Below are 19,628 nucleotides of genomic sequence, written 5' to 3'. Positions count from 1 at the left end.
AAATCAAGTTGAGTCCTGATAATAGAATGGGCCACAGAATATTTCAGAAGGAGGGGTTCTGGTGAAAACGGAAACCACTTCAATGAAACCAGGTTTCAGCAAAATAGGCTGAGGTTAGCTTGAGAAGGGTGGTTGAAACTGGTGGCTGAGTATGGTCTCCTCACTTGGCCTGGGAATCTTTGAAGAGGAAAAAACTATAATCCAGGCCAAGGTCAAAATTCTGAGAAACTTACCCTGGATGCCCAGTATCCCTGAAGTAGGGAGTTTGAAAGGAGGGCTGCTCTCCTTGGGCCCTGCTGAAACATCGTACGTAAGTCATAGTGCTGGGCCTGTGCCCTGGGGAGCCAGCTGCCTAGGTCTAGCTGCCTGGGAACCAGGCTTTGCACTGACCAGCTGCATTGCCTTTAGCAAACCACTCAATCTCTTTGTGCCTCCATTTTCTCTTTTATAAAATGGGGTTATGCTTGCTTCAGCAGCACATATACTAAAATTGGAATGATACACAGAAGATTAGCATGGCTCCTGTGCAAGGATGACATACAAATTCGTAAAATGGAGCTAATAGTAGCACCTTTCTCATAGGTCGTTATGAGGATTACACCAGATAATATGTGAAGAACTTAGCACAGTGTTCGGTATGTGGTGAGCACTAGAAGAGGACAATCCCTAAAGTGAGTGACAAGATAGATCCGGAGCCATGAAATTGGTTTCTGGAGAAGTGGCTGATCTCCCTCTGTAAGGTCTACAATTCGGAGAAGAGACAGCAGCTGGCTGGGGGTCGAGGGTGGTGGCTGGGAAATGGTCTGATGAGAGTTAGTAGTGTCATTGCTCAACCCTGACTGTGGAGCTCACATTTCCTGTTTTCAGTGTCTGCGAGCCCTGATGCTGGAGCTGCTCATGTTGGAACAGATCTTTCTTGGCCCTTGGGAGGGAATGCAGAGGCTGAGCAGCAACTCAGTCTGGGCTAGGTCCCTTAACTTCACATTATGCCTTTTCTTTCGTAGCAAGTTTCAGATTCCACAAAACACACCAGAGTAGTCCTGGGGTAGAAGTTGAGAGGGGGTTCCCATTCAATTCTACAAGAATTTACATGGTTTTGTAATAATAGCTTCTGTTTTTGTGCCTTTATTAGGTGTCAGGATTATGCTAAGAGACTTATGAACTCATGAATCTTTATAACAATCGTGGGAAGTAGATATTATTTCTTTTTACAGCTGAGGAAACTGAGGCACAGAGAGGTAAAGAGTCTTTCCCAAGTCACACAGCTAGTGTTAGAGCCAGAATTCTAGCCCAGGATACCTGACAAGAAAATCCATGCTCTGAAACCACTGCATCATACTGAATAAGACAATATGCTAGAATATGAGATTGAAAGCTGAATACTCTGGGTCCTTGCTCTCCAGGGGCCCATGATCTAGGGAGCCTCTGAACAGAAAGCTCAGGAGACTTTGCACCACCAACTGCCACTCAGAAAATTGTTCATGCAGAGAATACATGCTGACCATATCTTGAATTTACTGGGCCCTTCACATAATCGGGCCAATTGTCCCCAAAAGATATTTACTCAGGGGTGCTTATCAGAAACACCTGAGGAGCTTTTCTAAAACCATGAGCCCTGGTACCAGCCCAAACCTGAATCACAATTTCTATGGGTGGAGCATAGGCATTTAGATATTTTTGAAAGGTTCTCAGGTGACTTGGTTAAGAAACACTGCCAAAACCCATTAACTTAGCTTGGAAACTCCAATATTTTGGCATTTAACTGTATCTCCCGGCCTGCCTTCTACACCCTTCTTCAGAAGCTGATGTTTGGTTCAAACTACATGGTCACCTCCACTAGGAGATCACCCAACTGCAGATTCTGAGTTGCCTGACATTAGGGATAGCAATGGCTGGTCGTGAGCTCCATTAACGAATCGAGCAAACTCAGCACCAACATCACACACAGATAATGGCAAATTATGTTTTCCTCTCTCTGAATACCAGATTCAAAGATGAGCTGGGTTTTGGATCAGAAATTACCACTCACGCAGGTGTTCTTCTTGATTGAGGTCAGCCCAAGGATTGTTGGGGGCAGAGTGAAAACTAATTCTAAAGAGGTACATCTTATACCATGTATAGTGGTATAAGATGTGTACTGCACCAAAGCATGAGGCTAAGGAGGGAATTGGGAGTCGACACCCAGCCCGCATACCACTTACCAAGCCATGAGCCCCTGGCTTGCGGCACCTTTTTGCACCTTACGTGGTACGAAGGGCCTGACCTAGAACTCTCCTAGCTTCTACTTCCCAAAGCCCCATGAAGTCCAGAGATGCAGCCCCACAAGAAACAAACATGGTGTGTGCCACCATGTTTATTTTCTACTTTTTATGCTTCCTAACTCATACAAGTAAAGAAGGAACAAAGTCTTCAGAAAAATCACATTTTATTAATCATCTTTATTCAAAATTACAAAAATAGATATAAATAAAAATAGCAGACTTATTAAATATTCAGTGTACAGAAGGGGTCCTCACCCCACTCAGTGAGGATTGGAGGAACTTGGCTGGAACATTAGAAGGGATAACTGGCCAAGAAAGGGACATCTAAGTGAAAGTGAAACAAATTTTAATGCTGGTCATGGGCCATGCCCCGGAATGACACATTCACAGGCATCATCACATGGGAGACCCAAGAGGCCCACATATGACCTCTCCTGACAGACCATTCTATGTGGCACCACAGTTCATACAGTTTAGGGAAATATCTAGACTTACAGTCAGACACAGGAACACAAGTTCTTACTTACTCACAGTGACTACTCACAGCCTGTGCACAAATGTGCAAACATATACATGTATATATAATAGCTCTTAATACATTCATGGAATGTCAGAGCTCTTCCCTCAAGTTATTAGTGTCCCTACTCCCCAAACCACTGTTCCCACATTGGCCAAGCTCCCACAAGAGACCTCAGTTCTGTTACACTTCCTAATTGGGAAATGAATCATTTCCCAACAACAGGCCTCATGAATGCCCACTGTTGGGGGAGCTGGCTCTCCTTCCACCCATGTACAGGAGATGCCATTTTTATCTCCAGGAGGCTTTAGTCCAGAATAAGACAAACTATTGGTCCATACCATCCTGAGTCAGGACCATCTCTCCATCCTGGCCAGAGGGGATCTGGGCGCCCAGCACCCAGGCCTGTATCTGAGGGTAAAGCTATTGTCGCTCACCCTGGCGGGCAGCACAAGCAAAACCGTCTCTGCAGAGCCTATCTTCCTCAGTCTCTTTCATATACATAGGTGGTGCTAATGGCCCTACTGTGAAAATGACTGGTCAGCGTGGGAGGTGCCCTCTCCTCCCCTGGCCCCCAGGAACCCTCAGAGAGTTAGGCCATTCCCTTCCCCAACGTGGGTGTGGATCCAGGTCAGGAAGTGTGAGACCCTCGTGTAGACTCCTGGCTTGTTCTTCATGGCACATCCACGGCCCCAGCTCACAATCCCAGTCAAAGTCAGGCGGCCATGGATGGAGCAGACCAGGGGTCCCCCCGAGTCTCCCTGTTAAGCCAAAGACACAAAAGGTGAGCCCGACAAGAAGTGAGGAGGGGGCTATCTGATCCTACCACCCAATCGAGTTTAAAATCCTCTGCTTGGCTTTCAAAGCCCTGTTATCTGCCACTAACTGTTCCACTTACATTTTCAGACCCTACTTCTCCTCCCATCCTGGAATATGCCGTGCTCTTTCTCATTTTTGTATCTTTCAACTGAAATACTTTCCTTTCTTCCCTCTGCCTCCTCAAATCCCTACTGAGTCACATTCTCTTCAAAGCCTCCCCTCCATGATCATCTAGTTGTCACTCACCTCCCTCTCCTATACAGCCGATCATTCATAATTCGCACCACACCCTGAGCACTGAGTTGTATTATTTTCTATTGTTTCTTCTTAGTCCCCCTCTCTCCCCCAGTCTGGAGTGCCTAGCACAGACATAGGCTCATGTCTAATGTTTGGCAAAGACTTAATGATTGGTTTAAACTTTCTAAAACTTGAGCTTCTGATTCTGGCTTCTTGGGGCTTTGGCTGGAGAGAGACTCCCCAAAGTGGCAGAAACATGCTCAAGAGCCCTAAGGAGATTTGAGATTAATGGAAAGAGATGCTTAGAACTCTTACCTGGCAGGAATCTGTTTTCCACTGTGGGTCAGCAGCACACAGCATTTGGGTGGTGACTTCAGAGCCATAGTAGTGGGGCTGCTGACAATCCTGGTGAGAAACCAGCTTCACGACAGTCATTTTCAGTTGCTCTGGATAGAGATAGTCAGCTAGATGGAAGAAACGTGGAGGAATTTACATTAAGATATGTCTGTCCAGCTTTTCCAATGGGACTACCAGGAAGAGAACCAAAAAGTATTCCTACCGGGGAAAGCCCATATTTCTTTTCCACCTAAATCTGAGTTTTTACCCCACCTATAGTCCCTCACTCCCCATCTGTTTACCTTTATGGCTCATCATTCCCTAAACAATGCTCCCCACTCCATCCCTGGACCCATCTGCTGCCTCCACAGTGCTCCCTTGATCAAGCTGAGCTCACTTCCAGGTTACAGCCCTCCCCCAGGACACTCTCAGCCATCCCCAAAGGTCACTTACTGGAATTCTCTTTTCCAAAACCAGTGATCTCACAGCTTTCGCCAGGACGAGCATTGTCATTCTTTGGGGGGAGGCAGATCGTCTGTATGGACCGGGATGGCTGTGCACACTGGCCTGAGTTGGAACTGATCTTCAGCAAGGCTGGGGGAGGGGGAAGGGGTCAGGGGATAAAGATCATCACCTGGTCAGGTGGTCACCATCTCTCCCCCTCCAAATGCTGAGAGACAGCTGTCTATCCCTAGGTCAGTTAGGGTCAGTAGTCATCCTGGGAGGTCTTCTGGTAGGATGTCATCTGAAACAAGCCTCCTCTGTCCTATGCCTCAAGGGTTTTGTTCCAGTTGCTGACAAAGGCTTGGACAGCCAGGGCTACTGCATACAGCTGTACTTTTTTTTTTTTTTTTCCTGCAAGAAGCCCTGGCTGAGGTAGCTAGGCTAAAATCTAGTCCAATGCGCTCTCTAAGTTCTATATCCTGGGACAGAGTCTACATCCAACAAAGGAAGGAGCATTTCAACCCAAGCCATTTGCCCCATAGGGCCAATGCCACCCTGAGGAGGCTACCGGTTTGAAAATTCAGGGACTCTACAGAGGAGCACCAGACTCCTCATGTATGTCACTCCAAACCCTTCCCCACCTCTCCTTTTGTTGTGTAGTGTCATCAAGTTCCCCTACAATCTCAACCTCCCACTTGAGTTTCTTCTTGAACCCTTCTTCCTCCAGCCAGCATCATGATGGCAGATGAGAGTTTCCCACTCACCAATATCATTGTGGTGAGCAAGTGTGTCAGCGCTATAGTCCTCATGCAAGATGAGCTTTTCCACCTCAAACTTCATCTCTCCAGGTGTATTGGAGTTAAGCCTTGACCGACCCAGGTAGACAATGTAGTCCTCTTTCTTTTGGTAATTACTGTGGGAAGGTAATTACTGTCAGACAGTCTGATCTCATGAGATCCTGTTACTTCCCCTTCTCCACCACAGTGACCTCAGAGCATGACTTGTCCCCAAGGCCATGGACCACACGGAGAGGGGCTGAGGGGGTGGAATTAAAGTGGAATCCTTTGCTAGGTAGGAGAAAGGGATGTGTTTGGGGTAGGGCAGGAGGGTCAGGGAGAAGAGACAGAGGAACGTACATGAAGCAATGCGTGGCACTGACCACCCAGCAAGGACTGATGAGGCTGCCACCGCACACATAGGTGACAGATCCTCCGCGGTGCTTCCTATAGATGGCTGCAAACCAAGGCTGTTCCTCAATGGTGGTAAATTCTCCTCCAATAATCTTAAAGCGGGGCCTCAGAGCCTTCTGGCCACACTGAAACTCTGCTTTTCCAGGAGGAGGAAAGAGTTTTTTTCCTGGAGGAGAAAGAGAGGGATGTTGTAGGGTGGCAGGTAGGATAAAGTATCCTTTCTCTTTTTCTCTGACCTCCCAGTTTTGGGGGACCAGACAGGCCTCCTTTCTCATCCTTTCTGTGATGGAATAAAAGGACATATGAGTTTGTCCCCTTCTACCCACCATCATACACAGGTCAGTGACACTCACCAAAAGAGCAGTCGTTCACCATGCACTCTTGGACAAGCTGTTTAAAGCCAACCTGCACATAGCACCAGGGCCTTCTCTGGTTGTCTGGGTTCCTGGCAACATAGAGGGGAGGGGCTGTTATTTCAACACTAAATGCATTTCTTGCATCCTCTCCCACCAAGGCAGACTCAACCAGAGGCCTTGCTTTTCTTGTGCTATGGTCAGCACTCTGGAAGTAGAAGAGAATGGCAATAAGGGCTTCTATGAGGCCATGGGAAGGTCCTTGCTGCCCCCACCTCACCTGCAGTAATTGTGTTTCCCCAGGCCCAGCTGAAGAGCATCAGGTCTTTGGGCGTGGTACGTTTTCAGAAGGACGTTGGCAGAGTTCCAGGCCAGGCAGGGCCGGCCCATGAAGTCGGTGTTGGCCTTCCCTCGGTAAGAGTGACCATTCCCCTGATAGCAGGTTTTCGATGTATCTGTGGAAGAGTGTGAAGATGAGAGAATATTAGAATGAGAAGAAAGTTCAGACAAGTATTTTAGAGATCTTGCCAGACCTCATATGACTTCAGGCCTGGCAGAAGACACTAGAAAGGGTCTCCTTCCATCCCACCACACATTTGTGCAGCCACAGCTTCACGAGACAATGTGTGTTTATGTTTGATTGTGTGCATCACATGGGGATGAAGATGTCCCTCACTCTACTTTTAATTCTTCATTCCTACATGCCCTTGCATCCCACTTTTCTCTCCCTGCCCCCAAATTTCTGGTGTGCCCTCCTCCTGGTTAGAGTAGGATCCCCGTACCTATTTCACAGTGCTCCCCTTGGAATTTCTTTGGGCAATTGCATCGCTGAATGTTGGAGAAGTACTTGTAGGACACACATGTTCCTCCATTCAGACAGCCACAGTTCTCTGAAAAGCACAAGGTGGGGGAGGGGTAAGCAAGGGCCATGGGAGGAGGCAAGGGGGGAGCAGGCACAGGGAAGGGCTGCCTCCTGAGGCTTTTACAAGATGTCTGTGCAGCCAGATATTGTGCAAGGGGTGAATACTCACTTGCACCAGACACTCGATGAAAGTCATGGCTTCCCTGGAAAAGACAAGAGGAGAAGGAAAATTCATCAAAGGTCCCATGCTCCTGGGACTCCAGGGTGAGGATAAACTGGCCCCAATCCCAAAACTCATCCTTTACTCCAGCTCCCTTTCTCTTCATCATGTTCATATCTAACTAGCCCGCAAACGGAAGATCATAGGTTTCCAGCAAGGAGAAATAGCTTGACTCAAGCAAGCTTTACATACCAGGTGCCAGCAGGCTGGGCCAGTCCCAGGGGCTTCTTCCTCCCCTGCCGCAAGTGTGAACTCCCTTGGTTCTCAAAGCCCCACTGCCACACCTGCCCTATTTCCCTGGAGAGTCTAGCCCTGCTATTGATGGAATCCAAGACTCCAGCTCTCTATGCAGTCCCTTTCTTCCCCTGGCGCTGTTCAGGGGTCTTGCAAGCCCCTTCCCGCCACCATAAATCAAAACGGAGAAGACACTCACTTTGGAATTGCTCACGACCAGGGCACAAAGGAGCAGGCACACCAGCAGGACTCTCATGGTGGCGAGGCTGGAGCTCTAGACAGCGGCCCTGCAAGGGAAAGAGAAGTCAGGGGAAGAAGCGGCGGAGCAAGAAGGCGGGCCGAGTGGGTTACTGCAGTTCAGGGCAGCAGCCCCCAGGCCACCTGCGAGTCGAGCCCGCCGTCGTCTCTCCTCTCTGGGGCTTAGGGGTCGTGGCACAGCTTGGACCCGCACCCGCAGCGGGACGCATGGATACGCAGAGCCGCGACTCGGGGCGCAGCGGCTGTACAGTCGGGGCACCAGAGTCGGGGGAAGGGAAGCCCGCAAGAGTGGGAACCGCTGCGCATCCGCCCTGCGCTCTTAGGGCTGCCTGCACTCACCGGCGGCTGCGGCGGGAGGGGCGCGGGGCCGGCGCGGCGGGGACAGGTTGACACGCTGACTCTCGGAAGGGGTCTGGGGCTGCAGTCTCTGCGCTGTGCGGCTTGCCCGCGGCACCGGCTGTATATTAAGACCCGCCTACGCCCTGGCCCCGCCCCGGCCCGGGATCGCCCGGTCCACTCCCTTTCCCTCCCCTTCTCTGGAGCTCTCAGCGACCGGACCCGGCGTGCTTCCTCAACTAAGACTAAGAATGTGGAGCCGCGCAGTACCCAGCGAAGGGGACAAACGAAGTCTGAACTGAGAGATAGAGAGGCATCTAAATTCCCCGCCCCTCCTCCCATTCGCCTGGCCTGGGCCCGCTCCAGTGCAGCCCACCCCACTACCCACCCAATTGCAGAGTGGAGAGGCGCTGGGGTGACTCTCTCCGAGGTCCAGCTCTGATGCCTCCCCCTCAGATGCCCCAAATCGGCTCTTCCCCAATCTTTCAAGCCTCGGCCCCCGACTGCCTAGGAGAGTGAATGAGAAGCCTGGGTATAGAGTCACAGTCCGCAGCTCATATAGCTGTGAAATCTTTTTCTCAAGGTGAAAATGCACATGACACACGCTCGTTGAAAATACAGACAAAAAATCTGCTAACGGGGCCTGCTCCTATCAAATGCCGGCTCCCCAAATATCATCAACACAACCAGTGGATAAGACAAAACTGAGATAATTTGCTTACCGCGGTAAACGAGTTTGGTAGTGTATGCAGAAGGGGGAAAGGAGAAGTCGGATTTTATCAAGGGCTTGATAAAGATTAGAAAGGGTCGTGATACAATCTTGTAGTACTGTGAGAACAAAGTCTTAGGGCACAAACTTTTGATGCTTTTTATTGAGGCGTTGATAGGTCTTTCAGAAAGTTCCTGTAATGAACGATCCATTTATTTGCCTGGGCTAGAGTACAGTTAGTTAATAAAGACAAAGTAATAGTAAAGCCTTATTAATGTAGGCAGATGGTAAGCTGTGGAGGAGTAGGAAGTTCTGTTTTCACCTCTGAGGAGAGCAATTGGGGATCTGGAGGACAAGAATTTACACTGTTTAAATTTTAAAAACACACTTTTGTATCATCCACTCCAAAAAGATAATTACAGATTTTTAAATGTATGTGTATTTAGTGTTCTACTTCAGCACAGGGCCTTGTTTCTAATAAGACAGGTCTCCAGAAAGACAGATCATATGTAAAGGACTCAACCTGCTCTTCCTGCCTGATAATGAATGCACAGTTGTATACACACACATATGTACACACACGTCCCTCAGGCATAGCTGAAAAAACACAGCAGGAACTCTGAGGTTCAGTCACCCCCATCCATTCCCCCTAGTGCTGGGAACCAGGACTTGGGGTCACTTAGATTCCACTCAGCAAGACTCTCCCCCTTGACGGGAGGGGAAGGGGCCGAGTCCCCGTAACTTACTAGGGGTCCAAGGCCAGGTGCAAGGCTTGAGCTCTCTCACTGCCTAGGCCTACAGCATTTTGCTGCCTAGGAAACCTGGCCCTTGTGTCTGGGTCTATTTGAGAGGGCCAGGAGGAGGGCAGGGAGAGTGCCAGGAGGGTAGAAAAGAGGAGAGCCTCTTTGCTCTGTTCTAGCCAGAGGTCTCAGGATACCAGCCTCTACCTGGAGAAAGTGTAAGTTAACCATCCAGCTTTGAGGAGGCAGGTGACCCATTGTCCTCCAAGAGTTTATGTCTGGCTGAGCTGCCAGCCTCCCAGAGGATGGACTGAGTCAGAGGTGCTATAAGTCTCAGAGCCTGCCTAGAATGTTTTGTTTGGATTTAGAACTCATTAATTGTAAATAAACGTGATCAAAATGTAAACAGAGATGTTGCAGCCTGAGGACTTACCCCGAAACTCCTAGGTTATCAGGAAATTCCCGGCAGTCTTTCGTGATTCACAGAGCTCCCCCTAGCAGCTCTCATGACTCCAGATTACTTGGCTGGAGGCCGTCATGCTGATTTTCAAGAGCAGGATGACTTCATTTCCTCCCCAACAAAGAGGCTTGGAGACCGTTATGCAGCATGACACCCTTCTTCCCCCTCCTTCCCACTGAGGCCTCTTCACCTGGTTGAACAATCCTAGAGCCTCCAACTCTTCACAGAACTTCCCTTCCACTCTAATCTTTCTCACTATCTGAAATCTCTGTGTCCATCTTTTGGTGCACAGTCTGTGCTAGTCTTTCAGTTATTTGAGGACAGAGACTACATCTTAAATATCTTTGTCCCTCCCCCAGCACTTGTGCATTTCTAGTTCACATAAGTGCTGTATCACGAATGAAACAGTGAACAAATGGGAACAGAGAGCTTTGGAGCACCCTGAAAGTTTCCCTCCTCTGTCTTTTTTTTTTTTTCTTGCCATAAAAATAGTACTAGCATTGTTTCTGTCATTTGCTAAAAAAATAAAAAAACAAAAACACTTCGATACAAATCATTCCCTTTTAAACTCACAGCTGCCTTATTATGTAGCTGGGATCCTTATTCCCATTTTGCAGATGAGGAAAATGAGTTGGAGAGAAGATTCATAGTTGATGCATGGCAAAGCCAGCATAAGAACCCATGTTTTCTGATCCTTGCTCCTGTGTTCTAGACCTCACTGCCTCTATAAGAGGGGGGTACAAGACAGAATGCTGTGAAGAGAAGGGCAAGGTGATATAAGATGTTGAAGTTCAGGGGAGCCCTCTGCTGGCTTTGGAGATCTCCTTCCAGAAATTTTTGTCAAGCTATGAGCTTCTGGAAAGCCTTGCTGTATATGAGTTAGTTGCTTGCCCAAGTTCCAGAAACTAACTCGGTGGCCTAGACTATCTGAAGTTTCTATCAAGAGTGAGAGAATAAGGAACTATATGTGATTTCATTCTATTCCTTACTCCCAGAGTAAAGCCACCAGCCCCTGCCTCTGTGTCTAGACCTCCTAAGTCAGATGCGGCAACAGAGACTAATGGAGACCATAATAACAGAGACTATAATAGCAGAGACTATAATAACAGGCAGATACCAGGTGTGCAAGGAGAACCAGGATGTCAGAACTTGGTCCTGAGACCACGTCCAGGAAACTGGGCCCCAGAAAGGCTATTTTCTGACCAGCACGACTCAAAAGGAAGTTCACGTCCAGTCACAGGATGTATTCCTGGGTTGCCATACCAAGACCGTTCAGCATGATACTACAGAGAGCACACAGGACCTAGCTTCGGGTCTGTCACATCTAAGTTGAATGAGCTTAGGCAAGATACTTACTCTCTTGATCTCAGTTCCCCATCTGCAAGATGAGGCAAAGCCTGCCTTGCCTGTGCCTCACTTTGCAGATTGAATGAGATCATGCTTCTGAAAGCATTCTTTCATTCCTTTATTCATTCAATATTTATCATGGGCCTACCATGTGCCAGGCACAGTTCTAGATGCTAGAGATAGAAGGACGAACTTCATAAACTATAATTCCTACCTAAAATGCCTGCCTTGCCTTCCTTACTGTGGCTGTACTGGCCCAGAAGACCAGGGCATTCTCTGGAATCCACCCCAGGATTCTAGTTAAGCAGGGATGCTATGTCCTTAGCAAACAGTTCCCAGCAACTGGCCAGCTGCATGTGCTGTTCACTCCCCCCCACCACACACACTCGACTCCTACTCTCTCCCTCCCTCTCCTCTCCCTTGTCTGTGGCCAGCAGCTCTTCTCTTTCCCTCCTCCACCTGGGGCAGGCAGACTCCTCTGTAGTTCCGAAAAGGAGGCACTGAATGCTTCTTTAGGTCTGAGGACTCCTCCCTGCATGTTTAGTGCTGAGGGAGAAGATGCTGTTGTCACAGCAGGCACTGAAAGCCATATCTTGGGCCTGTAACATGATAGGGAGCTGCTGGAGCTGCTAGGCCCCCAGTGGCCTGTGGAAAGAGTGGGGCGGGGGAAGCCACATACTTGCTTCCTTACTCATGGAAAGCAAAGAGCCCAGGGGCTGCATCCTGAGGTTATACTCTGTCGTCAGTAGCAGTGTGAACAGAGGGGCCAAGTTGGTCCCTACAGCTTTAACCATGCTCCCCACCCCCCATCCATTCTCTCCCTTTCCTGCCTTACCATCTCTGGCCCAGTTCCTAACCCCACCCAGGCTAGTCAGCTCAGACCTCTGCATGAACATTTTAAGCTTGGCCAAATTTTTCTTTGTTCCTAGCCTAAACTCAGTTACTTACTAAGTCAGGAACTTATTACATGAAAGAAGTGTTGGTCACAGCTTTCTAGACCTGCTGGATTCTGAGTCCTCTACTAGGAACCAAAGCTAAGACCAGACCCTAGAACCTCTGCTAGAGCCCAGGTTACCATATTGGATGACAATGGCTGTTTAACTGGAAGCTGAAGGGGATACCCCGAACAAAAGGCTGGAATGAGAGACCAGAAATTAATGGGTTTGCTGAAAACTACCAAGAAATCAAGGACATTTAAAGAAATACGATCAATCAAGAGCTAGTAGTTTCAAAAATTTCTTCAGAAGAAAACTAACATAACATCCATAGCCAATATGATGTTATTTCATGAGCTCATGGCTCTCCCAAGCTGGATTCTGTTTGCTTCTCTGTCTTTAAAGCAAGTGCAAGCACTTCCTTTTCCATTACACAGAGAGGAAAATAGAGGGCTAATAAAGGGAAGTGAATCATCTGAGTTCATTCACTGAAAATGATGAGATTCAGAATTCACCGATTTTGAGGAACCTCATGACACATTTCCACCCTCTCTCCTCCTATTCTGAATCCTCACTCCTCCCTTCCTGACCACCCTCAATCTCCACCCTCAGTCTCTTTGTCTTCCTACTTCCTACTCACCTGCAGAAGGTACTTCCTTTCTCCAAGCAGAGATTGATAGCAGTGTGATGAAGCCCTAGGGAGAGGTCAGTCTCCTTTTCAAAGGTAGCCTAGGATGAAATGGATGGAAGTCTGTAGGAATAGGGAACAGGGACACAGCAGGGAGCCCCTGAGATAGGTATATATGCAGAGTGAGTGGGAGGAACAATATGTAGGTAATCTAACAAGGAGGGTCCTGTTTACTTTGAGAACAGTGGTGGTGGGAAGTTTGACAGGAATTAAAGTAGAGGAAGTCTGTTCTTCCCAACGGGATATTATAATCTATCCCTTGTTAAATTAAAGATAGATAATAATAGCCAACTTTTATTTGCTTTACATTCATTTTCTTTTTCAATCTTATCAACAAACTTAAGGAAGGTATTATTAATATCGTCATTTTACGGATGAGAAAACAGATGCTCACAGAATTTTAGCAGTTTGCCCAAGGGCACACTATAGGTAAATGACAGAGTTAGGAATCAACGAGGTCTAATTGATTCCAGGGTTTGGAGAACTGTCTCTGAGGCAGTATTGCATTCAGTCAGGAAGATGGGGGTGCTTGTCCTTATACCTGGGAATCATCCTACTTCTAATCCATGGTGCCATCCCATGGTAACCCCAAGTTATGTCTGTGTTAGTTCTTGCCTACCCTGCTCAAGCCAGACTTTGAAAAAAATGTTCTGTCTGCTGGGTCTAGTCAGAGAAGTTGTCTTCTGGTTATACTTTTATTATTTCTGTGGATCCTTCAAATCATCGATGGCCAGTCTTCCTTTTTCACAACCATTATTCACCCATATTTATATGATTAGGATACCCTAGGGCTCTTCTGTGGGAAAATAACAATAGTGTTCATTTGTTGAGCGTGCATTTTATTTGGTAGGCATTGGTAACAGTCCTGTATGCATTATCTCATTTAACCCTCAATGAGGGAGGTAAAATATCATCTCCGTTTATGAGTAAGAAAATCAGGACTCTGAGAGGTTAAGGTCACACAATCAAGCCAATACACAGTAGGTCACACCCAAGTTTCTGACCCTGGGCTGATAATCACTATAATAGTGTTTTCCCTTTACCCACTCCTAATGGGGAGTGGGGAGAAGTACCCTGTTGATTAGGTCCCAGAATCTGTTCCAGTAAGTACTCATGAATGTTATTTTTTTCCAGCCTTGTCTGATGATAAGAATCACCTAGTTTGAAAGTTTAAAAAATATAGAATTTCAAATTACTTCCTTGGAAATTCTGATTCATTAGGTCCAGGATGGGACCTAGGAATCTGGTCCTTTAGATGCATCTCAGAGGATTCTTACCACCAAACAAGTTTGGGGGAAATGTCAGCCAATGCATATCTAGAGTGTATTGGTTTATTTTTTCACCTGGGAATGCCCGATGAAATTATAAACTTTCTATTCACTGAAGATGGGGCTTCTACTCCAACCCCATCTTTGGGATAGGGGCCAGAGGAGAACATAGAGGTGGGAAAAGTCCAGGACTGGAAGGCCAACTTTTGGGCAGAGTTTCCCAGACAGGGATGAATCAGGGAGGGGATGTACACCTGAGAGCCTTGTGCCAAGCCAGCCACCCCGAGGCGACTTTTCTAAAGACTCTGTTCTCCGAATTAATTGCTTCAACACTTTTGGAGTTGTTCCTTTTTTAGATCCTAGTGATAGTTTCATTTTTAAAATGCCAAACGGATGGCTAATAGAGGGAATTTTACATAAAGAGACTAAAAGAGCTTAGAGAATCAGATAACCCTCAAAGTTCGGGCAGTGAACAAGGAATTGGCTTCTCAAGACCGCAAATTGGGAGAAGCTGAGTAGAGATGAGAACAAAGAAGAATTGAGAATACCTGTACTTACTAGTACCTTTCTACCTGGGATACTTCCTCACAGTTCCTGTACTGGCCTCCTTCTGAGCTTCAAAAAACTCTTCTCAAGCTTCTTAATTTTTTCCCTAGGATCTTCTGGTTCCACCTGAATAGATCTGGGTTTCCAGAGCATTTCCCCTTTGCAGGGAGGATGAGAACTACCCCCCAACAATAAGGAACCCAGCAGCCTGTGGTGTGATGACATTTGCATTTCTTGTCAAGTAGAAAGCAGCAGTGACATTCTCCCCATGCAGAGTCTATGCTCCATGGCATAGTGTCCTAAGATTTATTGATTCTGTATCATGGCATTCAGCCTCTTCCATTTGTAAAGAAAATTCTACCCCAAATTCTAAAAATAAAAGAATTGAACTCAACACAAACTGTTAATTTAGTCAATCAACTAAAAATTACTTTCAAATACCTAAGGCATACCTAGCTAGGCTCGAAGGGCACACAAAACAGACACGATCTCTGCCCAGAAGAAGTTTAAAATCTGGTAAGAAAGACAAAAAAAAAAATGGACACGAAACAATTAAAAAGCCATTAAGTAGGATGGCTACTATAAAAAATGAACAAACAAACAAACAAACAAAAAAACAGAAAATAACAAGTGTTGGCAAGGATGTGGAGAAACTGGAACCCTCAAGCACTGTTGGTGGAAATGTAAAATAGTTCAAACTGCTATGGAAAACAGTACGGCAGTTCCTTAAAATTAAACATAGAACTATCAAATGACCCAGCAATCCCACTTCTGGGTACATATTCAAAAGAATCGAAAGTAGGGTCTTGATGAAATATTTGCACACTCCTGTTATAGCAGCATTATTCACAATAGCCAAGAGAAAGCAACCCAAGTTCCATTGACAGATGACTAGATAAGCCAAATGTGGTCTATACATACAATGAAAAATTATTCTGTCTTAAAAAAGAAGGAAATCTTGTCACATGCTACAACGTGGGTGAACCTCAAGGACATCGCGCTAAATGAAATAAGCCAGGCACGAAAAGACAAATACTGTATGATTCCATGTATACCTTCATCTAGAGAGGTATCCAAAGTACAGTAGTCCCCCTGTTATCCACAGTTTTGCTTTCTGCAGTTTTGGTTACCTGGGGTCAAACATGGTCCAAAAATATTAAATGGAAAATTCCTGAAATAAACAATTCATAAGACGCAAGTTCTATGCCCTTCCAAGTAGCATGATGAAATCTCAGGCAGTCCCACTCTGTCCCCCCCGGGTCGGGAATCATCTCTTTGTCTCCATGCTGCATTAATGCTACCCTCCATTAGTCACTTAGTAGCCATCTTGGTTATCAGATTGATTATCAAAGTATCACAGTGCTTACGTTCAAGCAACCCTTATCATCAGGTTTGTGGCAGCCTAACCCTATATCACAATGCCTATGTCATTTACTTTGCTTCATCTCATCTTGCGGGCATTGATCATTTCACATCATCACATTTCACATCATCACGAGAAAAAGAGTGAGTAAAGCTTGGGCTGGAGGCAATGAAGAAACGAAAAACCCCTGGGGCTGGGTACATTAGTGTGGGTGAGAATTGAAGTGAGAGGACACCAGAGGAGAAGTGACAATGCAAGGGAATAGATTAAGGCTCCTACGGCTGTCTTTGTTCATATTTTTTAGGGGCTTTTGTTTTTCCAAACTTTCAGGGTCATGCGTTCTGCTTTACAAAGAGCCTTAGAAAGTTCCATTAAGGGGCTGTACCATGAAATCCATATTTGAAGGCCAATAATCTCTTGGATTAGAATGGGAACACTAAGGGTAGAGAGCCCCACTGCCCAATCCCAGTAGCACCTGTCAAGTACAAAGCTCTCTGAGCATGAGCTGAGAGCTTTTTTTTGAGGAAGAGGTGACTGCCTGTGGTGAGAGCTATGGTTTTGGAGTCAGAGAATAGAGCCCCATTCTCGGTTTGGTCACTGACTCCATCTGTGATCCTGGGTGAGTCACTTCCTTCTGTCGGCCTCTTTTTTCTCTTTTGTAGAATGCAGAAGGACTTTTTTCCACCTGCTTTTGCAGAAGACAAAAGTGGCTGAAGAAAAAGAAATGTACATCAGGCACCTTTTAGCAAAGGAGTGAGGCCTAGGCTGAAGCAAAGCCCAGAATGTCTGAGGACATGGGGGCCAGGTTTGACTCGCCCTGCTCTTGACATCAGAAATCCATGGAGAGGACGTAAGTATTAAACAAGATAAACAAATGTTGCCCCCAGAGAGTCTGGGTTCTGGGAATATGAACAGGGAATCCTGACCAAAATTCCAGATCTCCAAGTTCCCCTCGAAGAGTCATGAGGTTCCTGAAGGAGGTGAATCACCACACCCAGGATCTGTCTCGGAGACCTAAACCACCAAATATGAACCTCACCAAAGGAAGGGGCTAGAGGGAGGCTTGATCCAAATAGCTTGGGGGTTGTAGCTAACATATAAACTGTTCCCCTGGGTCTCGATGAGACCAAGAAACAATTTTCCGCTAAGCTCTGGGTGCTATTCTAGTTCTGGGGTCAGTGGAGGTCAAAGCCATAAAGTTGGTCCCCATAGAGTCAGCACAGTTGTCTCTGGTCTGGAAGACTACATGGAAAAAGAAGCTCAGAAGATTGTGGACCTAAAGAAATTAAATTTGTATTCTTCCTAGAGTCTGTATTATTTCTTAGTCCAACCCTCCGTAAGCAAACGGCAGAGCAATGGCAGCAGCTCTTCAGAGCCCGGAAGGGTGACCAGAGGGTACAGGAGAAAGAAGCGTGTTGGCTGCTCACCAGCCATGGTGGTTTCTCTGTCACAGGGAAATGCAATTCTCAGAGCCAGGGAAGGCTCCTGCCCAGAGGGCGGAGCAGACTCCGCAGATCTGGAACAGCTGGGCTTGTGAAACACCGTATTCCAAAGGGATCTCACATACCACTTCATGCCTACTAGGATGGCTATCGTCAAAAATGTGGAAAATAACAAGTGTTGGTGAGGATGTGGAGAAGTTAGAACACTTGTGCCCTGCTAATAGGAATGTAAATGGTGCAGCCACTGTGGAAAATAGTTGGGCAGTTGTTCAAAAAGTTAAACATCAAATTACCATATGATTGAGCAATTCCACTCCTAGATATAGACCCCAAACAATTGAAAGCAGGGACTAAAACAGATATTGTACACCCATATTCATAGCAGCATTATTCACAATAGTCAAAAGGTAAAGCAACCCAACTGTCCGTGGACAGATGAATGGATAAACGAAATAAGGCATATGCATACAACAGAATATAATTCAGCCTTAAAAAGGAATAAAAGTCTGATACATGCTCCAACACGGATGGACCTTAAAAACAATATGTTTAGTGAAATAAATCGGACACAAAATGCCATGTACTGTATGATTCCACTTATATGAGATACCTAAAATAGGCAAATTCATACAGACAGAAAGTAGAATAGAGGTTACTAGGGGTTGAGGATGGCGGGGCTATTGTTTAATGGATACAGAGTTTCTGTCTGGAATGAAGAAAAAGTTCTCGAAATGAATAACAGTGATGTTTGCATAACAATGTGAATGTACTTAATGCTACTGAACTGTACCTTTAAAAATGGTTAAAAAGTGGGTTTGGGGCCCTGGAGCGGGCGTAAGCAGAGCAACGGGGGCAGCAAGCAAGATGTAGCATGGAAGTTTCCTCCTCCTCGCCCTCCTTGACCCCCTCACCCAGCGGGAGCTCACCTCTGCGGTGACCAAAAAGAAAGACATAGTGAAGAAAGGCTGTCCAGGGAGCAAGAGCCCAGAGTGGACCCGGGGGCCCCACACCGCCATCATCGAGGTCTGCATGTGGGCTTCCATGCAGGTGCCTGTGGGGTCCAGACTCAGAGCATCCGGTGCAGGGTGCCTGTGCCACTGGAAGAAGTTTGGAGCTGAGTGCAAGTACAAGTTTGAGAACCAGGGATGTGTGATGGGGGCTCAGGCACCAACGCTTGCCAAGGCACCCTGACAAAGGCACAGTAAATGCCCAGTACCAGGAGACCTTCGCATGACTAAGCTCAGCACCCCCAAGGCCAAAGCCAAGGCCAAAACCAAGAAAGGGAAGGGAAAGGACAAGCAGCCAGGCCTGAATATCAAAGAGCCCCTGCCCCAGCCCATCCTCCTGCATGCCCAAGTTGAAACCCACCAGTGCCTTTTGTTACTCATCAGCTTTGTCAGTCATGGCCCTGCCTCCTCCTTTTCCCTCCTCCACCCCACCTCCAAGTGCCCAAAGTGGGGAGGGACAAAGGATTCTGGGCGGCTTGAACTTTCCACCCAAAGGGATTTGATTCTAGTCCCCTTTTGTTCTTCTCCACAATGATGCCATCACTACGAAACAAATAAGTGGTCTTTTTTTCCCAGTAAAAGCTTTTTTTAATATAAAAAGGTAGATTTTATGTTATGTGTACTTTACCACAATAAAAAATAAATTAAAAAAAAATTTTTAATGGTTAAAATGGTCCATGTTATGTTATGTATATTTTACAAAAAATAATTGCCAAAAAAGGGGAGGAATCCCATGACAAAGGGATATACCAGGCACTGAGAATAAAACTCAGAAAAAAATCAAATAAAAAAGACTCAGAAACATAGGCCATGAGAAGGTAGAAGCAAAAATATTCAGTCACGAGTCGAGACTGGGATGAGGGACTGAGTTAGAGACAAAGAAATCTATCCATGAAGGAAAAGGTTAAAGTGTGAGAGTCAGAGATGAGGCACAGAAGTCGAGACCCAAATGGAACCCTGTTAGGCAGTAGGGCTAAGTATGGAGAAGGAAATGAGAATCGGCAGGTCTGATTTTAAAAATGAGTCCTAAATCTGGGTCTTCTCTTTGGCAGGCAC

At 46.5% G+C, this 19,628-nt stretch overlaps 2 protein-coding genes, 1 non-coding gene and 1 pseudogene across 5 annotated transcripts; 3 read left to right on the top strand and 1 right to left on the bottom strand.

The window, feature by feature from the left end:
- The first annotated feature begins 464 nt into the window (after positions 1 to 464).
- LOC111736583 lies at positions 465 to 567 on the top strand. The gene has a single exon (XR_002779211.1). It is a non-coding gene; the product is annotated as a U6 spliceosomal RNA (small nuclear RNA).
- Positions 568 to 2,408: 1,841 nt separating this feature from the next.
- On the bottom strand, positions 2,409 to 10,018 carry PLAU (plasminogen activator, urokinase). 3 transcript variants are annotated; one of them, XM_011355284.2, is made up of 11 exons: positions 9,950 to 10,018; positions 7,673 to 7,760; positions 7,189 to 7,222; positions 6,940 to 7,047; positions 6,438 to 6,612; positions 6,158 to 6,249; positions 5,751 to 5,970; positions 5,379 to 5,527; positions 4,624 to 4,764; positions 4,150 to 4,298; positions 2,409 to 3,539 (listed from the first exon to the last, which is right to left on the bottom strand). In XM_011355284.2, exons 2-11 carry the CDS (start codon positions 7,727 to 7,729, stop codon positions 3,363 to 3,365), a joined length of 1,302 nt encoding a protein of 433 aa, XP_011353586.1. In that variant the 5' UTR covers positions 7,730 to 7,760; positions 9,950 to 10,018; the 3' UTR covers positions 2,409 to 3,362. The 3 variants fall into 3 exon arrangements, with proteins under 3 accessions (XP_011353586.1, XP_011353584.1, XP_011353585.1); XM_011355282.2 differs by lacking the exon at positions 9,950 to 10,018 and adding an exon at positions 8,071 to 8,213; XM_011355283.2 differs by lacking the exon at positions 9,950 to 10,018 and adding an exon at positions 7,855 to 8,050.
- Positions 7,054 to 7,660, top strand: CUNH10orf55 (chromosome unknown C10orf55 homolog). Its single transcript, XM_023527925.1, is given in 4 exon segments — positions 7,054 to 7,236; positions 7,238 to 7,315; positions 7,318 to 7,480; positions 7,483 to 7,660. Coding segments are annotated over 4 exon segments (498 nt in total). The 5' UTR covers positions 7,054 to 7,146; the 3' UTR covers positions 7,650 to 7,660.
- An 8,411-nt stretch (positions 10,019 to 18,429) lies between the features above and the next one.
- On the top strand, positions 18,430 to 19,107 carry LOC105288965 (annotated as a pseudogene).
- The last annotated feature ends 521 nt before the right edge of the window (positions 19,108 to 19,628 follow it).

The sequence above is a fragment of the Pteropus vampyrus genome, unplaced genomic scaffold (assembly GCF_000151845.1).
Source record: "Pteropus vampyrus isolate Shadow unplaced genomic scaffold, Pvam_2.0 Scaffold20, whole genome shotgun sequence".
Taxonomy (NCBI): Eukaryota; Metazoa; Chordata; class Mammalia; order Chiroptera; family Pteropodidae; genus Pteropus; species Pteropus vampyrus.
The sequence above is the reverse complement of the archived record's forward strand: the minus strand, read 5'-3'. Positions and strand labels throughout refer to the sequence as shown.

Excerpts from the sequence above, each read along its gene's own strand:
- PLAU (XM_011355284.2), bottom strand. The coding sequence starts at position 7,729 with ATGAGAGTCCTGCTGGTGTGCCTGCTCCTTTGTGCCCTGGTCGTGAGC. Across the intron at positions 6,613-6,939 it reads AGGGGAGCACTGTGAAATAG|ATACATCGAAAACCTGCTAT; the intron begins GTACGGGGATCC and ends ACTCTTCCACAG. Across the intron at positions 5,528-5,750 it reads AGTGCCACGCATTGCTTCAT|TAATTACCAAAAGAAAGAGG; the intron begins GTACGTTCCTCT and ends ACCTTCCCACAG.